An 18,268-nucleotide genomic window follows, 5' to 3' on the forward strand; every position below is an offset into this window, starting at 1 on the left:
TTATATATAGATGGCTTTTCTTCTCTGTACAGTCTACTGAGTGTCACTGAGCTTCCCTGTCTATTTCTCGCAGACCTTATGCTCAGATGCCTGTGCTGCAGTCACAGGCTCCTTAGGCTGCACAAGTGCATCACTGTGACTGCAGCACTCGCCACCCGAGTGTGGGGTTTGATGTCAGGATGTCCCGCATCTTGCATGGAATTTGGGTGTGATTTCCCATAGTCGTCATACTCACTGAATCTCTTTCTTACAGGGTTTAGTTACAGTTGATTAATTCTGAGACATTTTCTACAACATTTCCATGAGTGTCATGTTTAGGGGGTAGATCTTTGGAATTAACAGGACTGTTCACTAGAGTAAATGTCTTGTCTGTGGTTAATGCATACAGATGATCTCGAATACCTTTCTTCCTGTTTCTTCAACTTCATTAACAGCTCTCTTGAGTTCCATTTTTCTTCTAGGAAAGAATAACAAAAATTATAAAACAGTGTGACACGCAGAAGACCGAGAGCCAACCACTTCCCAGTTACAAAGCAAAATAAAGAAAAAGAGAAAGCCTACAGCAGACGACAACAGGAAGCTACACATTCCTTTCCATCATTCTCTATCTAAAACCAGAATATAATGAGCAACTAGAGACAACCAGTCTGTCTTCAGCAAAGGGGGAGGGTGGTACCTACAACCACAAAGCCAAGAAGGGGCGAAGGCCAGTGTGTGAGAACTCACTCACTTTACGGCCAACTTCCACGGCTCACAGCTGAACTAAAGGCATCTCCATACCACAGTTCTTGTCTCCTTTTTTTTTTTTTTGGTTCTTTTTTTCAGAGCTGGGGACTGAACCCAGGGCCTTGCGCTTCCTAGGCAAGCGCTCTAACCACTGAGTAAATCCCCAACCCTCTTGTCTCCTTTTTACATCCCAAAGAAGTATAATAATGGGTGCTCATGAGCTATTTCATTCCCACATCCAAGGATGCAGGCTTTTAGAACCTGATGGATCTAGGGTAAGCTGCACCCCCTCCCCAAACAAACTGTGATTATGAAGCTGAAGTGAGAATTTCTGGTTTCACTGGAGACTCAAGTTGTGTCATGTGATGTTCTTCTGGAGCAGACACTTGAGAAGGACGTGATGTTTGGAGAGAGTATAACCCAACAGACAATGGTCAACGGTCTGGCATTGGTTCACCTTGCGACTCCGTGCTGGTCTTCACTGACACTGGTCTAATGTCACTGATGACACTGATGACGACAATGATATTACATTGGTTCACACTGCTTTCTTCACTGATCTTCACCTGTCGTGACTTCATAGAGAGAAACAAACCACAGAACTTCTGGTGGTGTTCCAGCTGGTTCTTGCCGCTTTGGCGGACTCATGCCAATTAGCTGAGCCTCATGCTGCTGGTGTTTTGCTTATAGACTCGACTGCAGGTGAAGAAAATTGGAATGGCCCCAAGGAACTACTTCTAAACAGGTCCACATCCCTCTTGCCCTTTTAGCCATTTTCCTTCTCTACCTTTGGCCAATGGTCTTTAAGGGAGGTTGAAGTGTTTAAGAACCCTTATTAAAGTAGGTTTTAAAAAAAACATAAGCCTCCAGACTGTTCCCTAATTAGACCACACCATATATGACAATATATGGGAACATCTGGTGATAATCTCTTAAGAGGCATCGATTCTGATTCTAGTTTTTAGTTCACTATGTCCCAGAGAAGATAATCTTAAAACAAAAACAAAAAACCTAGTTTCTTGTCTGTAAATAAGCTTTTATATTTATTATATTTGCCTACTGTAGGGGTTAATTTTATTTCCTAGATGGGTATTAGTTCTTTGCTTTTTGAGATATAGTTTTATACAGCCCAAGATAGCCTCAAAATTGTTATGTAGATGAGGATGACTTGCCCTGATCCAACTGCCTCCTTTTAAAATTTATTTACGTTATGCGCACGAGTGCTCTATGTACACAAGCCCTTTAGAGGACAGAAGATTAAAGACAGCTGTGACCTGCCATGTAGATTCCAGGAACAGAACCCAGGTCCTCTGCAAGAGCAACATGTATGTACCCTTAACAGTGGAGCCAACTCTCCAGATGCCAACTGCCGCGCCCCCCCCCAAAGATTTGTTTATTTTTATTTATATAAGTACACTGTAGCTATCTTCAGACACACCAGAAGAGGGCATCGGATTCCATTACAGATGGTTGTGAGCCACCATGTGGTAGCTGGGAATTGAACTCAGGATCTCTGGAAGAGCAGTCAGTGCTCTTCACTGCTGAGTCATTTCTCCAGCCCTCTTTTTCTTCAGAGCTCTACAACAGTCAAACAAATCGACTCACTTTAAAACGGAGGCGCACGCACTTCCCCCTTACCATTTTGGTTAACAATCGTTTTCTAAAACACTGTGCCTATAAAGGACAGGTTCAAAAAGACACACAGTGGAATCTCCTTGGGAAGAATCCAGAAAAAAAAACCAAAAACCTTAAGTCCAGCGCTCGCCGGAATCGCCTCCCTCCCTCCCGGAGATGCGCCCTTGTCTCCCGCCCTCGCTACATTCTCCTTGCTCGCTGTCTCTACGGCCTGGGCTCTCTCTCGCTATACTCCCGGGGTTTTCCTTCCTTGTCTGTCCTAACCCAGCCTTCCCCTTCAGCTTTCCCAGCCAGGCTCGTCCATCACCGACCTACTTCACAAGCACAAGACCAGCGGGTTCACCTTCGAAGCCTGATTTAATGTGCGCGCCTGCGCGTTGCGGCGCGTTCGATCTATCCCAGGGGGCTCTGCAGTGTCCCTGGGACCGCTGGCCACACGCGTCTTCCCGACATCCGGGTTTTGCGAACCTTGCACTACATTTCCCACAGACCACCGGGCCACGTTCAAACTGCTGATTTTGGGTCTGAGTCTGGCGTGAGTTCCCAGAGGTCTTACCAGAGTGGAACGCCATTCTGGAGTTCGCGTTTGTGTGTGCCTACTTGCGTGCGATTGTGTGGCGAGACCATGATTAAGTGCGTGGCTGGGCTTGGGTACCTGCTCTGATGAGGGGCCTTTGGAGTGACGCGATGACTTGTGAAGTGGGCTGTGATGGATTTGAGGTCCTCCGACATAGGCTGCTGCTGCCTTGACTTAGTATTTATACTGCCTGGGTTCATGGGGCAGAACTTCACTTCTGCACTTCCAGTTTGCTTGGAGTCTGTTGGGGAGTCAGCTTTTGCCTCTGAAGACTAAAAATGGTGCCTAAACAGTCAACTTCCAATGAGCACGGATTGCTTGTCTTCCTCGGGACTTCTGGTCTGCGGTGCCTGAGTAAATGCCGCCGGGTATCAGTAGAATGAATGCCAGGCTAGACTCTGATTCTTGATTTTTGTTTGGTTTTGAGACTGGGCTCTTAATTATGTAGTTCTGGTTGTCCTGGAACTCCCTATGGAGACCAAACAGGACTCAGACTCATAGAGATGCACACCCCTCTGCCTCCGAAGTACCGGGATTAAAAGAATCACCACACCTGGCCTTTTGTCTACCTGTGCATTTTTTAAAAGGCTGCCAGTAGGTCTGGCTTGGTCTACTGAGTTCGTAACAGGTCCCCAGGGCCACACAGAGACCTAGTCTTTTGCTGCCTTCCTTGTCCTGCAGTCTTGAGCCCTGGCTCTGTGAATGTTCCTTGGCTAGCTGCGACGGTAAGCTTTTGTAGAATGAGAGATGTGGTGGATCTGTTTGGTCTCACTCTTGCTGAGAAATGGTGGCATGCTCCCTGAAGACCGTTTCTCTCTTCTCCTTAGTTCCCTCTTCAGTGTTCCACAACCCCCTGCCCCAAATGCAGCAAATGGTGGAAACTTAGTGTGCAGACCCAGGGACCTGTCAGGACATTTATATTCAAACCATAACTTGAGACCCTGAGGCAAAAGGATAACTATTTTGAAGGCAGCCTGGGCTGCTGAGAGAGCCCTTGCCTCAAAGTACATTAAAAGACTCTCAGAAGATATGTGCTGCAGGAGAGAATATGATCCTCAAGAATGCAGAATACCCCTACACTTTTTCTTGTTGTTTCAAGATGGGGTTTCTCTGTCCTGGAACTCACTTTGTAGACCAGGCTGGCCTTGAATTGACTAAGATCCACCTGCCTCTGCTTCCTGAGTGCTGGAGCTAAAGGTGTGTGCCACCATGCCTGACTAACCAGACTTTTAAAAAAAAGAATTTTAACTATACTTGTGTATGTGGGTGCATGTGAGTGTGGGCGTGTTCCTGGAAGTCAAGAGGACAACATGCATGGATCAGCTCTCTCCATCTATCGTACAGTTCCCAGGAATCCAACTCAGGTCTTCAGGCTTGATAGTAAAACCATCTCCCTGTCCTCCAAATTCATTCATGTAACCTCATGTCACAAGTAATACTGCTCAAAACCAAGGGCAAAACCAGGTTGTCCCCCACGTAGTGTCATTCCCAATGATTGCATGTACACTAATGAGCACGCCTTTGGTCAACCACTGTGCTCTCTTTTAAAGACTGCCCCACGGAGCCTGGTAAATGACCTCATACAGGTGTGCTCTCTAAATCTCCCACCCCAGACATGAAGCCCACCATTCAAGGCTTATTAGATGGACAGGTGTTGCAACTAGGGCCAAATGCAATGTCTTCCTTGCAGTGTGATTGAATTGATTCAAAGAAAAATGTGGAGGTTTGAATAAGAATACTTGCATAGTTCATAATTTCTCTTGTCACCACATAGTGGTGCTATTTGAGGATTAGGAAGTATGGCCTTGTTGGAGAAAGTGTGTCATTGGTGGTGGGCTTTTGAAGCCAGGTGTCTGTCTGTCTCTCTCTCTTTCCCTCCCCTCCCCAACTCTTTCTGCTTGCAGATCCCAGATGTAGCTCTTTGCTAGTTCCACAGCATCATGGCCTGCTGCCACGCTCCCCACCATGATGAAAATGGACTCAACCTCTGAAACTGTAAGCCACCCCAATCCTTTCCAGGGTTTCTCAGGTCTGGTGTGTCTTCACAGCAACAGAATAGTGACGAAGACAAAAAGTGACTATCAGATCACATGGATAAGGCTAGTATGTGTTCATCCATGCACAGCATGTATAATTCACGAGTCCAAGGCCCATTGTGCCCATACCCATAATCCCAATCCTCCCAAGGCCATGACAGGAGGATCAATCACCACAAGTTCAAGTCTAGCTTGGGCTACATGGAAAATCCCAGGTCACCCAAGGCTTCACAGAGAACTTGTTTCAGAGAAAACAACAAACCATTCAGAAATCACTTCTTTTTGGCAGAGCATGAGTGTGTGGGGACACAAGGTCCTGTGGCTGTGGGGATATAGGAAAGATCTCGTTTGTTTTAGAAAACTTACAAACAATGCGATTTATTTTTGCACTTCTATTTGTAATTTTATACATGTGTATCTTTGTATCTGACCACAGTGAGAACATGAAAGCACTCCAACACCTCAAAGGACACCCTCATGCATTGCTTCTGCCCCAAGATCCTCCCCACACCAAGTACTCAGTGAACTCTCACCAATCCTGTGATGTTCTTGCCGTTTTCAGAATCTCATGTAAGTGGGGTCACACAACTTGTAACCTTTTAGACAGCTTCTGCTTGTAGCTTAATTCATTTGAAGTTTATTAGCAGAGTTGAACACTGGAGAGCTCCAATAGTCTCGCGGTGCCCGCCCATCTTGCTCATGTGACACAGTGTGCACACTCACCCCTCGAAGAGCTCTTGGCTCCTTTCAGATTTTGAGGAACTATCTGTGACACTGCCCATTAGCATTTGCTCTTGTGAAGATGTTTTCATTTATCCAAGGGATGGAAAATACAAGTGAAATTTCAGGTCACATGGGAAGTGCGTGTTTTATCTTTTGGTTGGTTTTTTCCATTGAAAATTTTACTTTTAAAGTTTTTTTTTTTTCCCAAGACAGGGCTTCTCTGTGTAGCCCTGGCTGTCCTGGAACCACTATGTGGTCACTGAGACTTGACCTCAGGTCCTCTGGAAGAACAGTTAGTGCTCTTAACCGCTGAGCCATTTCTTCTGTCCCATCTGTTCTCTTAATGCATCAGCTGTCCTAGGCTGTGACGAGGCCGAAGGAGTTTTGCTCCTCCCTTACCTAGAAGCTGCCATGGCTCTACAATGCCCATGACTGTTTTAACTTTTTAAGAGATTGACGACTTGTTTTCCAGGGTGGCTGAGGCACTTTGCAGTTCGTTTAGCAATATGGAGGAGGTTGTGCCAAGCCAGTGAGCATCTTCTCTTGTTCATTCACCAGGGTGGTGGAAAGTTCAGGATCATCAACTGCTAACTATTTCAAGTGGCTGAACATCCCAGAGGTAGATGTTGGAGACAAAAGCTGAGGCCAGAAATATGTGCTGTTTCTTATTTCTTGTGAAGTGTGGCAGTGGAAGCCTGGTTACCTCAGATAGTACTGGGAGAACATCTCACAAGACAGGTCACGCCTAAGACGCACTGATCATTAACAGATGGGGACACAGAGAGTAAAGGGGCACATTTGTTCACACATATCACCAGGAACCCATAATCAAAGATGGAGTTAATGTATAGTTGGGCTGCAAAGCTCTCATGTCTTCAGGCTGGAAGGCCCACCACCACCCAAACCAATCTGCTTATTGGTGCATCTGAAATCACCACCACCAGCCTGGCTTGACGTGGACTCGTGGGCTGAGGGTTCTTGCAGAGAGCTTCTGCTTGGAGCATCCACAAAGCAAAACTTCCCGCGCATTCGCACTGGAGACAGCAGCATGTGGAGCCGTCCTGAGTGCTAAGGACGGCAGGCAGCTTGCGTCCGCATGATATGCAGCTCCCTCCCCAAAAGTGTGATGAGGGTGTGTTCTGTGGGGTCTTATGAGTCTTCAAATGATAGCAGCCTATCTTAGAGTTTACTGCTGTGAGAGATGCCATGACTCTGATAAAGGAAAACGCTGAATTAGGGCTGGCTTACGGTTCAGAGCTTCAGTCCGTTGCTGTCATGCGGGAAGCATGGCGTGCTCGTCCATGCACACATGGTGCTGGAGATCAAGCTGCATCTTCATCTGCAGGCAGCAGGAGACCGTGCCACAAGACGTGTAGCTTGAGCACGAGGGACCTCAAAGATGCCTCCACAGTGACACATTTCCTCCGACAAGGCCACCCCTCTTGTAGTGCACCTCCCCGTGGCCAAGCATTCAAACACAGGAGTCTATGGGGGCCGTTCCTATTCCAGCCACCATGGAGCAGATCCTTACGAAGGCTGAATGACCTTATAAGCTGAGTATGGTGACACATCTGTAATCACAAGACTTGGGAGAGACAGCAGGAGGATTAGGAGTTCGAGAACACCCTGAACTATATGACATAGTGAGATGGAAGCCAGCCTGGGCTATATGACATCCTGTTTGAAACAGCATGTTGGGGGTCGGGGCTAGAGGACTGAAAGAAAAATCAGGCATGACCATGTAGGCTGGCCAATGTCCAGCTAGGTATTTACATAAGCTACATGCCTTCGCGTGTGAAGACCTGCCTTCCCCTCCCTCTCACTGGAGCCATCACTGATCAGTAGTTCTGTATACTCAATCACAATGAATGGAACCAGACACAGAGCACGAAGGGCAGAAACGTATAAAAGTCTCAGCCTTGTGATATCGAGGTCCCTCTAGCTTTCAGGTTCTAACCTACGGAAGAACAACTACTTCCTGGTTATAAAATCTCGGCCATCTCATTCCCTGCTCATTGTCCTGCGACACACAAACACTCTGTTAGGTGTCTAAAACCTGCAAAGACTGTAGGGAAGTGGGCATGGGTTCTAGAACCAGCTTCATACATCACCGCTGCCCAACCAACACAACGGAGCAACTAATCCAAGTAAAAAATCTCCTTGCATTTATTTATCTAAGGCGAAAATCTCTAAAAATCAATGCAAAAATAAATAAATAAGTAGCGCTCTCAACTGCACAGGTCATCAATCCCCAAGCAGAGCACTGCCAGGCTGTGCGTGGCACACAGCCTGGCATACTTTGAGGTATTTTTAATGACGTCAACAAATCCAATTTTAAAAAGAAAGAAAATGCACAAAGGAACACTTTGTGGGGAACACTTTGGCTGACAGTTTCAGGTGAGGGCCATGCAGTTCCACTGCTTCTGGACAGACCTCTCTGACAGCTCCGCATTCCACAGTGGACAGAGTAGAAAGAAGGTGGAAGAAGGGGCCAGAGTCAAGGTGTTTCACCAGGGACTGTCCTCGGGCCTAGCAACAGCTTATGTCATTATCCGCCACTGTCATCACCAGGTGCCACCTGATTGCTCTGCCTCCCTCCATCTCTGTCTTGTTCATTCTCTCTCTCTCTCTCTCTCTCTCTCTCTCTCTCTCAACCTCGTACACTAGATGTGTTACTTGGCCTAATTTCTTAGCAGCACGCCACGCTACAGGCCTCCGGAAAGCACCCATCTCGATGCCTTCTCCTATCAACCTCCAGTGACCTACTTCCTCCAAATATGACCCTACTATTAGTTTCATCAAGGCTCGTAACCCACTGATGAGGCCAGAGTGCCCCAGGCGCCAGTCACTTCCCAAAAGCTCATTAGCTGGCAGCCGCGCCTTTACCACACGCGAGCCTTTGGCAGACACTTCAGATTCAAACTACAGGATCGCCTCACGGTGGGACTCGAAACCGGCATCGGCTCTCCCAAGCAGCCTGCGTGCTAACAGTTATGACGGCCTTATAAAGTCCACCCAGACTTTCTCTAACACATTCAGAAGTGCGTCTGAGAAGGACGGGTTTGTGCTCCCTGCCCCTGGACTGTGTCATTTGATCTGGCTTCCCTTCACGGACTCCATGACAGCCTTGTTCCCTCTGCGTTAACCATGGCATAGCTTTAGTAGCCAGCTTCACTTTGTACAAAGCTGGGATACTGAGGGTTGGGGAGACAGTTCAGTTGGTAAAGTGCTTGCCATGCAGGTAGGTGTAAGGACCTTCGTTCCCTCCCAGAAGCCATATGAGATCCCAGTGTGGTGTCACAAGCTGATAGCCCCACTGGTAGGGAGGCAGAGGCAGAAGATAGGGTTCACTGGGCAGGCAGCCAGGCACTTGCTGAACTTCAATCGGTAGAAAACAAGATGGACAGCTTCTGAGAACTGAGGTTGTTCTCTGGGATACACATCACACCCACTCACACTCACACTCACACTCACACACACACTCACACTGACATACTCATTCATACTCATACACACCGCACAAACTCTCTCTCTCACACACCATACAAACAACCCTCTCTCTCTCTCTCTCTCTCTCTCTCTCTCTCTCACACACACACACACACACACACACACACACACACACACACTCATTTGAGTATGAGTAGTCAGATCTATAGGCCTTGGATAAAGTTGTATTTTCCCCACCCACCTCTAATTTCAACAATCTTACAGGTTTTCCAGTGTTGAGCAAAGGAACTGCTGAGTGCTTCTGTTTCTCTCATAGTTTTCAAATAAGGTGTTAACTGCAGCTGAAGGCCGTCCCAAGTTTGTCACATGACGATATGAAGACCTGGGCTGTGGCTAAACACCCCTGTTTATGCATTCTCTTCTCAGTCCCATCTCCCCAGTAGCATTGCTCGAGGTCCCTCCTAACGCGATTTCTGTGCGGGTCTGCCAATGAGTCTTGCCTGCTTGTATGCACAACCTCATGCATGCCTAGTTCTTGCAGAGGACAGGACAGGACTAGGTCCCCTGGAACTGCCATTACAGCCAGCTGTAAGCCACCAAGTGGGTGTTGGGGACTAAACCCAAGTCCTCTGCAAGAGCAGAGAGTTCCCTTTGACTGCTGAACCATCTCTTGATCCACTCCAGAATTCTGTCATTTGAACACTGTCGCGCTGGGAATATTTGTAGCTGTTTCTCTTTGGAATACACTTATCTCATGCTGTGAAGTTCTGAGTTACATGGTTCTACCTACTAAAGCTGACTGAATACACATGTGCCCTAACACTCAGTGACTCTACTCCTTGAAGATACACAGGAAAGTGTATATATGTACCTTTTTATTATGGCCGTAAGCAATAAACAGTGTAAATGTCTACCGATAATAGCAGAATGGGTAAGAGAGATATACGACTGTATGGAATTCTATATAAATGAAGATAAATGGGCTTTTGCCCACGCACTCATGACTGTCCCAGAGACGATGAGTGGAACAACCTGTGTGTGAAAGGATAGGCTAAACACTCCAATCTTCTAATAATACAATGGTAGTAATAATGTGTAGAACCTGGCTTATACTTTCAGAAGTCGGAGCTGTGGTTAAACTTGAGGGGGCAACAACTGACTTTTATGCCACATGGACAAGCTGCATTCGGTCAATGGTCTATTACTGATTCCAGAGGAATCTATGTCCTGAGACTGAAAGGCAAACCTGAACATTTACAGCATAAATCAGAGGTCAGGGTAGTCTCCTGAATCTAGTGATTAAAACATGAAGCCTTCATTTTCAAATACTTGGTTGTCATTGAGTTTATGCAGTGTGTGTGTGTGTGTGTGTGTGTGTGTGTGTGTGTGTGTGTGTGTGTGTGTGTGTGTGTGTGTGTTACCAAGTAGTAAACGGAAGGAATAGAACTGGAAAGGAATGGAACCTGAAAGCGCTCAGTATCAAAAAACCCAAAAAGCAGAAAACCACCCCAAATCTGCCAGCTGTGGTGGCCGGTATCTTTAATCCCAGTACTTGGGAGGCAGAGGCAGGTGGATCTCTGTAAGTTTGAGACCAGCCTGGTCTATGCACCGAGTAGTTCTGGGCCAGCCAAGTCTACATAATGAGACCCCTGCCTCAAAAATCTAAATAAATAAATAAATAAATAAATAAATAAATAAATAAATAAAAGCACTCCACTCACTGAAATCTCACCGTCTCTGCCTTGTGAGTTTTCTGGTGGGCGACGAGGTTCGATTTACAACTAAAGAATTTTCCACACTCATGACATTCATAGGGTTTTTCTCCTGTGTGAGTTTTCTGGTGGCGGATGAGGTTTGACTTCCTACTGAAGGCTTTACCACACTGGGGACAGCCGTTGGACTTCTCCCCTGTGTGTATTCTGTAGTGCACAGTGAGGATAGCCTTCTGGCGGAAGGACTTCCCACAGTCACTGCAGACGTAGGGCTTCTCGCCAGTGTGGATCCGCTGATGGAGGGTCAGGGTCGTCTTCTGGCAGAAGGACTTCCCACACTCGCTGCACATGTAGGGCTTCTCCCCTGTGTGAGTCCTCTGGTGCACTGTGAGCGTTGTCTTCTGGATAAACGCCTTCCCACACTCAGCGCACTGATAGGGTTTCTCCCCTGTGTGAGTCCTCTGATGGTCGATGAGGTAGGACTTTTTCCCAAAGGCACTTCCACACTGAGTGCATTCGTAGGCTTTCTCCCCCGTGTGTGTTTTGTGGTGCCTGGTGAGGGTGGCCTTCTGGCGGAAGGACTTCCCACAGTCCACACAGAGGTAAGGCTTCCCGTCTGTGTGTGTTTTTTCATGGAGCGTCAGAGCTGTCTTCTGACGGAAAGCTTTCCCGCACTGACTGCAAATATAGGGCTTCTCACCTGTGTGGATCCTCTGATGCTCGATAAGGTAGGACTTCCTTCTAAAGCTGTTCCCACAGTAAGGACACTGGAAGGGCCTCTCGTCCACCTGAGATCTGGGGTGCATAACAAAAACTGACTTTCTGCAAAGGAGTTTCCCATATTTGTTGTATGTAGAACATTTCTTTTCCATAAGATTATGTGGGTGAATCCCAAGGTCTGACTTCTCAAAAAAAGCAATTTCATCTTTACTGTAGTTGAAGTCCCTGACCCCTCTGTGAGCTCTGTCATGTGGAAATGCCACTTCTGTCATGAGGAAGGAGCTGTCACATTCATCACATTCAAACCGCTGCTCCGGAATCTGGGTCTTCTGGTGCTGAGCGAGCTCCAGGCTGGAGCTCAGATTCCTTCCGATTTGTTTATAGAGAGTTGGGACAGGATGAGTTTTCTCTTGCTCTGAAGTCAGGACTGACTCCTCCCACTCACTGCTGTCACCCAGTGTCCCCATTACAGGGTTTATATCTCTACTGATGAAGTCTGAGATGTTTTTCAAAACTTTCCCATCAGATTTATACTCAAACAGTGTTTTGGAAATAATATGGTTATTGCCTAGTGTTTTCTCATAAACATTGTTCCTCTCCTTAATTAGCTTCTTGTGGTTGATGATCACGATTGATGTAGGAGGCTTGTCTTGGTAGTCTCTGAACTTCACCAAAACCTCTTCATCTTCTAGAAGAGAAGTTAGATATATATAATTAGCTGGCAATAGTCCAAGTATATATGTGTATGATGTATATATACATAAGTGCAGTAGATATAGATATTGAAGGAATTCATGATGTCTCATTATTATGGTTTCCAAAAGGATAGATTGAATCTTATGTTCTATAATGATACATTATATAAATGTCAGAAAAGTTCCCAGTCTCTCAGGCCAACAATAAATGACCACAATGGGCCAGGCCCTCCCCCAGCAATCACTAGTTAACATGTTTCACAGGCCTCTCTACAACGTGATCTTACAGAGGAATTTTCTTATTTGAGTCTCCCATCCCCACCCCCCATAACTCTAGCTTCTGTCATGCTGACACAAGACTATCTAGCACAGCCTTAAATTATATGTGTGTGCACACACATGCATCACATGTGCACACGCATGTGCATAGAGAGGTCAGAGGACAATGTGTGGGAACTGGTTCTCTCCTCCCACCATGGAGCCCTAGTAGCCTGGCAGCCAGAGTTTTATTTACTGGTCCTCCTGGGTCCTCCTCTCACGGGCTGGGGTCACAGGCCTCTCTCTGTCCTCTTTGGCTCTGTTCGTCCCATAGGAACTTTGGCTGTGAAAGGAAGCACTCCACTGTCCCATCCCTTTACTGCACACTGGCCTGCAGGGCCTCTCCCACCCCATCATTTCACTTCTTCCTTTGCCCCCGTCTGTCTTGTCCTCCGTTCCGTTGAGCCTGCTGCTGCATCCTGCCTCCGTTCTCAGTCTCTTCATCCCACTGTCCACCTATGCTAGAAAGTTCCCATTCCTCTCCAACTCCTACAGGTAACTTAGGTCTCCCAGACCCTACCAGGGACACTTAAAGAACTCAGGAACCGGGGTTGGGGATTTAGCTCAGTGGTAGAGCACTTGCCTAGGAAGTGCAAGGCCCTGGGTTCGGGTCCCCAGCTCCGGGGAAAAAAAAAAGAAAAAAAAAAAAAAAAAAAAAAAAAAAAAAAAAAAGAAAAAAAAAAAGAACTCAGGAACCAAAAGAGTCACCTGTGCTGTGAAGAATCAAAAGGCTCTTTGGAAGGGAACGGTTTTAACTGATGGCCACCAGACGCCTCCTCAGACACCCATCCACCTGGATCACACAGAGGAGGAGCTTCAGTGGTAACGCACTTGCCTGGCACACATAAAGTGCTCTGGGTTCCATCCATGCATCAGAAGTGTTTTCGCATAACAAAGCAGATACGCACTGTGCAGGAAAAGTGGGCATCTACTGTTTTTTGTTTTTTTTTGGTTTTTTTTTCAGAGCTGGGGACCGAACCCAGGGCCTTGCGCTTCCTAGGCAAGCGCTCTACCACTGAGCTAAATCCCCAACCCCGCGTCTACTGTATTTTACTGAGTCCTGGCTAACATCCTTAGAATGAAAGTTGTGAGAGATGTGTTTCCTGTCTGTATGTCTGTGATTGCCTGTGTCTGTATCATGCCCACATGCATGAACATGCACACACACACACACAAACTCAAGAAGAAATGAAAACACATTTCAAATATAGACGTGAAATTTTTCTACTTCACAAGTACGTTTTATGCGGGTGGGGTGGGGGTGTGTTACAGCCATGCACCCGAGGGTGGTGGAGGCCAGAGGTGCCCTTCTGAACTGCCCTCCAGCTCATTTTGTAAGACAGACAAAACGAAACAAAACAAACCCGCAAATGACTTCAGCATCTAAAACCATTTATGGATCTCTTGACTATGAAGTTGGGTGGAAGAAAAAAATCATGACAATGGTCAAGAATAAATAAAGCTAATCCCAGGAACAGTTGGTCACTTAGTGGGAGGCGATGTCTTGGAAGAGACTTAATGGGAACTGAGTTATGGACGTGCTCTTTGTCTTGACTGGGATGAGGAAGGCATGGGTTTATACAGTTGTCAGAATCTGAGCGCAGTGTGTCAGACCTCTATGTCCCCCATATCCAGAAAGCCTGAAGGAGGTTCACAGCAAGGTAATGGAAGGCAGCATCTCTATAAACACTGGGCAAACAAGGAAAAGACTGACTGGAAAGTGATACTCAAACGAAGATTCAGATCTTTAAATGTATGAAACGCAACCACAGATCTCAGACTTTGAAATATTCACTTGTGAGCCAGCTGTGCTGTGCAGGCCTTTGACCCAGCACTCTGGAGGCAGAGGCAGGTGGACCTCTGGGAGTCGGAGACCAGTCTGGCCTATACAGTGAGTTCTAGGACAGCTACACAGTGAGACCCTGTCTCGCCAAGTTAACAAACAAGCAAACAGAAGTTTGTATACACTACGGGAAAATGCAGACCACAATACGTCCTAGTAAAAGCACGCAGAACCCGGAAGCACTGTGCACTGTGGGGGGAATGACAAACGGTGCTGCTGTGTGACAACAGCTTGGTGACAGATCTCTCAGAAACTAAATGTGAAGTTACTACACGAGCCAGCAAGTCTAACTTAGAGTACACCCAAAGCAGTCGAAAGCTGATGTGTGTGCAGCCGTGTACATGGCAGCGTCACTCACAGAAGCCAAAGATGCCAATAACCCAACGACCAAAGCAGGTCCAAGGAGGAGTCTGAGGAGAAGCCAAGACGGACTCCTATCGTGTTAATCGGCCTTAAAACAAGAAACTCTGAGATGCTGCAACAGAGAACAGGCATGAGATGAAATACCACAGACACAAGAGGGATACACACCATGTGATCCATTGCCACACAAGTCCTAGTGAGATAAATCACAGAGAGAGAAGCTACAGCCAGGGAGCGTGGGTAATTTCACATTGCTGTTAAAAGGGTTCAGGGGTGTTTGTTTGTTTTCCTTTTGAGATAGGGTTTCCTTTGTGTAGCCCTGGCTATCCTGGAACTCCATGTAGACTAGGCAGACCTCGAACTCACAGACATCTGCCTGCTTTTGCTCTGAGTGCTGGGGTCAAAGGCGTGGGTCCCCTCATCAGGCAGGGATTCAGATTTGAAACGTGAAGAGTTTTAGAGCCTGGACAGTGGTGATGGCTGCACAAAAATGTGACCGAAGCTCATGCCTCTGAACTATACACTGAACTCTAAACATTAAAGCTGGTAAATTACTTTACGCCAATTCTAAAAAACATGCCCTAAATATTCAACACTGTCAGACACCTGAGACCCAACACCCAGAGGGTTTTTTACTTTGGGCTTTAACGGCTGTGAGCTGCCCACTCCGCAGCCCCATTGGACTTTCGTCTTCTTATGAAGCAGTAGAGCCCTTGCCTGTGTCATGTGCTCCAGCCCTGAGCTGTCCCCAGCCTCCCTCACCTTTATAGCTATGACTTACCCAGATAGCTCTGACTTGGGAACATTCGCTCTGTCCACAGCTCCTCTCCTTGCTCCAACTTGCGGATCATGTCAGGCTTTGTTATGTGAAATCCTGATAAAGAAGATGAGGAAGGAAGGAAGGAGAGAGGGAAAGGAAGGAGAGACTTGTTTTAAGACGCTAGGACTCCAAAGTACTGAGATAGACACAACTTCACCATGACAGATGGGACAAATTAATGCCAATAATCACACACTCTGGGGCTGGAGAGAGAGCACAGCAGTTAAAAATACTGGTTGCTCTTCCAGAGGACCCAGGTTCAATTCCTAGCATCACATGGCCATGCACAACCATCTGTAACTCCAGTTCTAGGGATCCAATACCCACTCTGGCCTCTGCAGACATCAAACACACATGTGATTCATACACACACACACACACACACGTACATATGTACAGGCAAAACACCCATATATATTAAATAAATTTTAAAAACTCATACTGGACCAGGGTCAATAGTGCACACCTTTAATCCTAGCACTCTTGAGACAGAGGCAGGAACATCTACATGAGTTCAAGGCTAGCCTGGTCTACATAGCAAGCCCCAGCATAGACAGGTTAACATAGAAAGACCCTGTCATTAATTCTGCTAACAAGAAGAGAGTCACACTGGACTGAGAAACGTCTCTGTTGGTGATGTAACACTGGACAAACATGAGAAGCTGGTTTCAGGATCCTCGGGAGGGCATAGTGACACTTACCCACCGAGATGAAATGACAGTAGTTTTCCAGCATCACGTCCCTGTAGAGGGCCTTCTGGGCAGGGTCCAGTCGCTGCCACTCCTCCTGGGTGAAGTCCACAGTCACGTCCTTGAATGACACTGGTCCCTGTAAGGGCACACTGTGGCAGTTCATCCTGAAGTTATTGGAAATGGGTTAGAACTAAATGTTGGAGACGAATCTGGCAACGATCAGTGACTGAACTAACTTTTATAATTTTGTCTTTTAAAAAGATTTTTTTTTGGAGCCGGGGACCGAACCCTTAAAAAGATTTTTAAAAAATACTTTATGTGGGTAAGGATTCGCCTGGAGAGTCTGTGCACCACATGGATGCAGTGTCTGAGGCCAGAAGAGGACGTCAGGTCCCCTGGAACTGCAGTTGTAGGCAGCTGGGAGCCCCGTGTGGGCGCTGGGATCTAAACTAAGTCCTCTGCAAGAGCAGCAGTGGTCTTTCTGCCAAGGAGGAGGGCTGAGGCTGGGTCTCTATGTAGCTCTGGCTGTCTTGGAACTCACCATGTAGACCAGGCTGGCCCTGCCTCTGCCTCTGAGCATTGGAATTAAAGGTCATTGGGATTAAAGGATTAATGTCACCACTGTGACATTAGCAACTAGGACTATCACTGAGCCACGTCTCCAGCCCCTTAACTGTGCTATTTCTGCTACACACACACACACACACACACACACACACACACACGCACACACGCACACACGCACACACCACACACACACACACACACACACGCACACACACGCACACACACGCACACACACTCTGAAGTACATCCAGGAGCATTTACTCTGTAATCTCATGCTAAACGATCTTAGACCACACAGTTCTGTCCTGAATGCAGACGGTTGACTGCTGGGCCAAAGTGAAAGACCTTGACTGTTCTCATGAGCAGCTCTGGGGAGAGGCATATGGAGATATTCACTGCATGGACCATGGACACAACGAGGGCCAGACGTGCAGGAAATGCATCACGAAACAAAGACCACTTTCATTTTGTAGCCTGAAGTGTCATTGAAGATACAAGGCTTTGAACTTAGAATAAATCTGCACAGTAGGAAGAAAGGGCACCGGCTTTTAAAAATTCATGGGACAGCTTGTTTTTTTTTCAAAGAATTATTTACTTATTTATTTTATTTCTATGAGCACACTGCCTCTGTCTTCAGACACACCGGAAGAGGACAGTGGATCCCACCATGTGTTCCTAGGAATTGAACTCAGGACCTCTGGAAGAGCAGTCGGTGCCCTTATCTCTCCAGCCCCTCATGGGACATCTTTAATCTTAGCACTCAGGAGGCAGAGGCAGATGGGTCTCTTTGAGTTCAAAGTCAGCCTGGTCTACAGAGTGAGCGCCAAGCCAGCCAAGGCTACATCGTCAGACTGTCTCAATAAAATAAAAAAGTAAAGAAAATTCAAGTAAGTAAAAGTTCATGGGAGGAAAACCACTTAGTAAATTCAAGAAAACAGCCAAAGGCAGAGCATGCTGGGAAATGCTCTCTGAGAGCAAAGAAGCAAGGGCTACAAAGGCAGCCAGCGAGCGCGGCATGGACTCTGAACTCTGACTGTTTGCCCTTGAAGCACTGCTCTTACAGATGAACTGTCAGGGCCTGGAGAGAAGGTCGGCTTAGGGGTGAAGAGTACTCAGTGCTGTTTCAGAAGTGCTGGGCTTGGTTCCCAGCTCCCGTGCACGGCTGCCTAACTACAGTTCCTGACCTACAATACCTTTCACTTCCTCCAACAGTACCCATACCCATACGGTGCACACACGTGCCACTCAAACATGCGCATGCACATATACATAAATAATAAAAATAACACAGTTTAAAAAATGGACCGGGTGGGGTATTGTGGCACATGCCTTTAATCCTAGCACTGGCAGGCAAAGGTAGGTGGATGTGTATGTGTAAGCCAGTCTGGTCT

General features: G+C 46.8%; 1 protein-coding gene across 5 annotated transcripts; it reads right to left on the minus strand.

Moving 5' to 3' along the window:
• Positions 1 to 212: 212 nt before the first annotated feature.
• Positions 213 to 16,508, minus strand: LOC116892338 (zinc finger protein 382). Of its 5 annotated transcripts, none has more exons than XM_032893975.1 (4): positions 16,320 to 16,508; positions 15,580 to 15,672; positions 10,869 to 12,264; positions 213 to 457 (listed from the first exon to the last, which is right to left on the minus strand). In XM_032893975.1, the coding sequence occupies exons 1-4, from the start codon at positions 16,471 to 16,473 to the stop codon at positions 376 to 378; spliced, it is 1,725 nt and encodes a 574-aa protein (XP_032749866.1). In that variant the 5' UTR covers positions 16,474 to 16,508; the 3' UTR covers positions 213 to 375. The 5 variants fall into 5 exon arrangements, with proteins under 5 accessions (XP_032749866.1, XP_032749869.1, XP_032749865.1 ...); XM_032893978.1 differs by having other exon boundaries at positions 10,880 to 12,267; positions 16,320 to 16,507; XM_032893974.1 differs by having other exon boundaries at positions 10,869 to 12,267; positions 16,320 to 16,507.
• Positions 16,509 to 18,268: the final 1,760 nt, after the last annotated feature.

The sequence above is a fragment of the Rattus rattus genome, chromosome 2, assembly GCF_011064425.1.
Source record: "Rattus rattus isolate New Zealand chromosome 2, Rrattus_CSIRO_v1, whole genome shotgun sequence".
NCBI lineage: Eukaryota > Metazoa > Chordata > Mammalia > Rodentia > Muridae > Rattus > Rattus rattus.

Coding starts and splice junctions, on each gene's coding strand:
- LOC116892338 (XM_032893974.1), bottom strand. CDS start 16,473: ATGAACTGCCACAGTGTGCCCTTACAGGGACCAGTGTCATTCAAGGAC. Junction 15,673..16,319: donor CTGTCATTTCATCTCGGTGG/GTAAGTGTCACT, acceptor CTTCTTTATCAG/GATTTCACATAACAAAGCCT. Junction 458..10,868: donor GCAGAGACGGTGAGATTTCA/GTGAGTGGAGTG, acceptor ATTCTTTCCTAG/AAGAAAAATGGAACTCAAGA.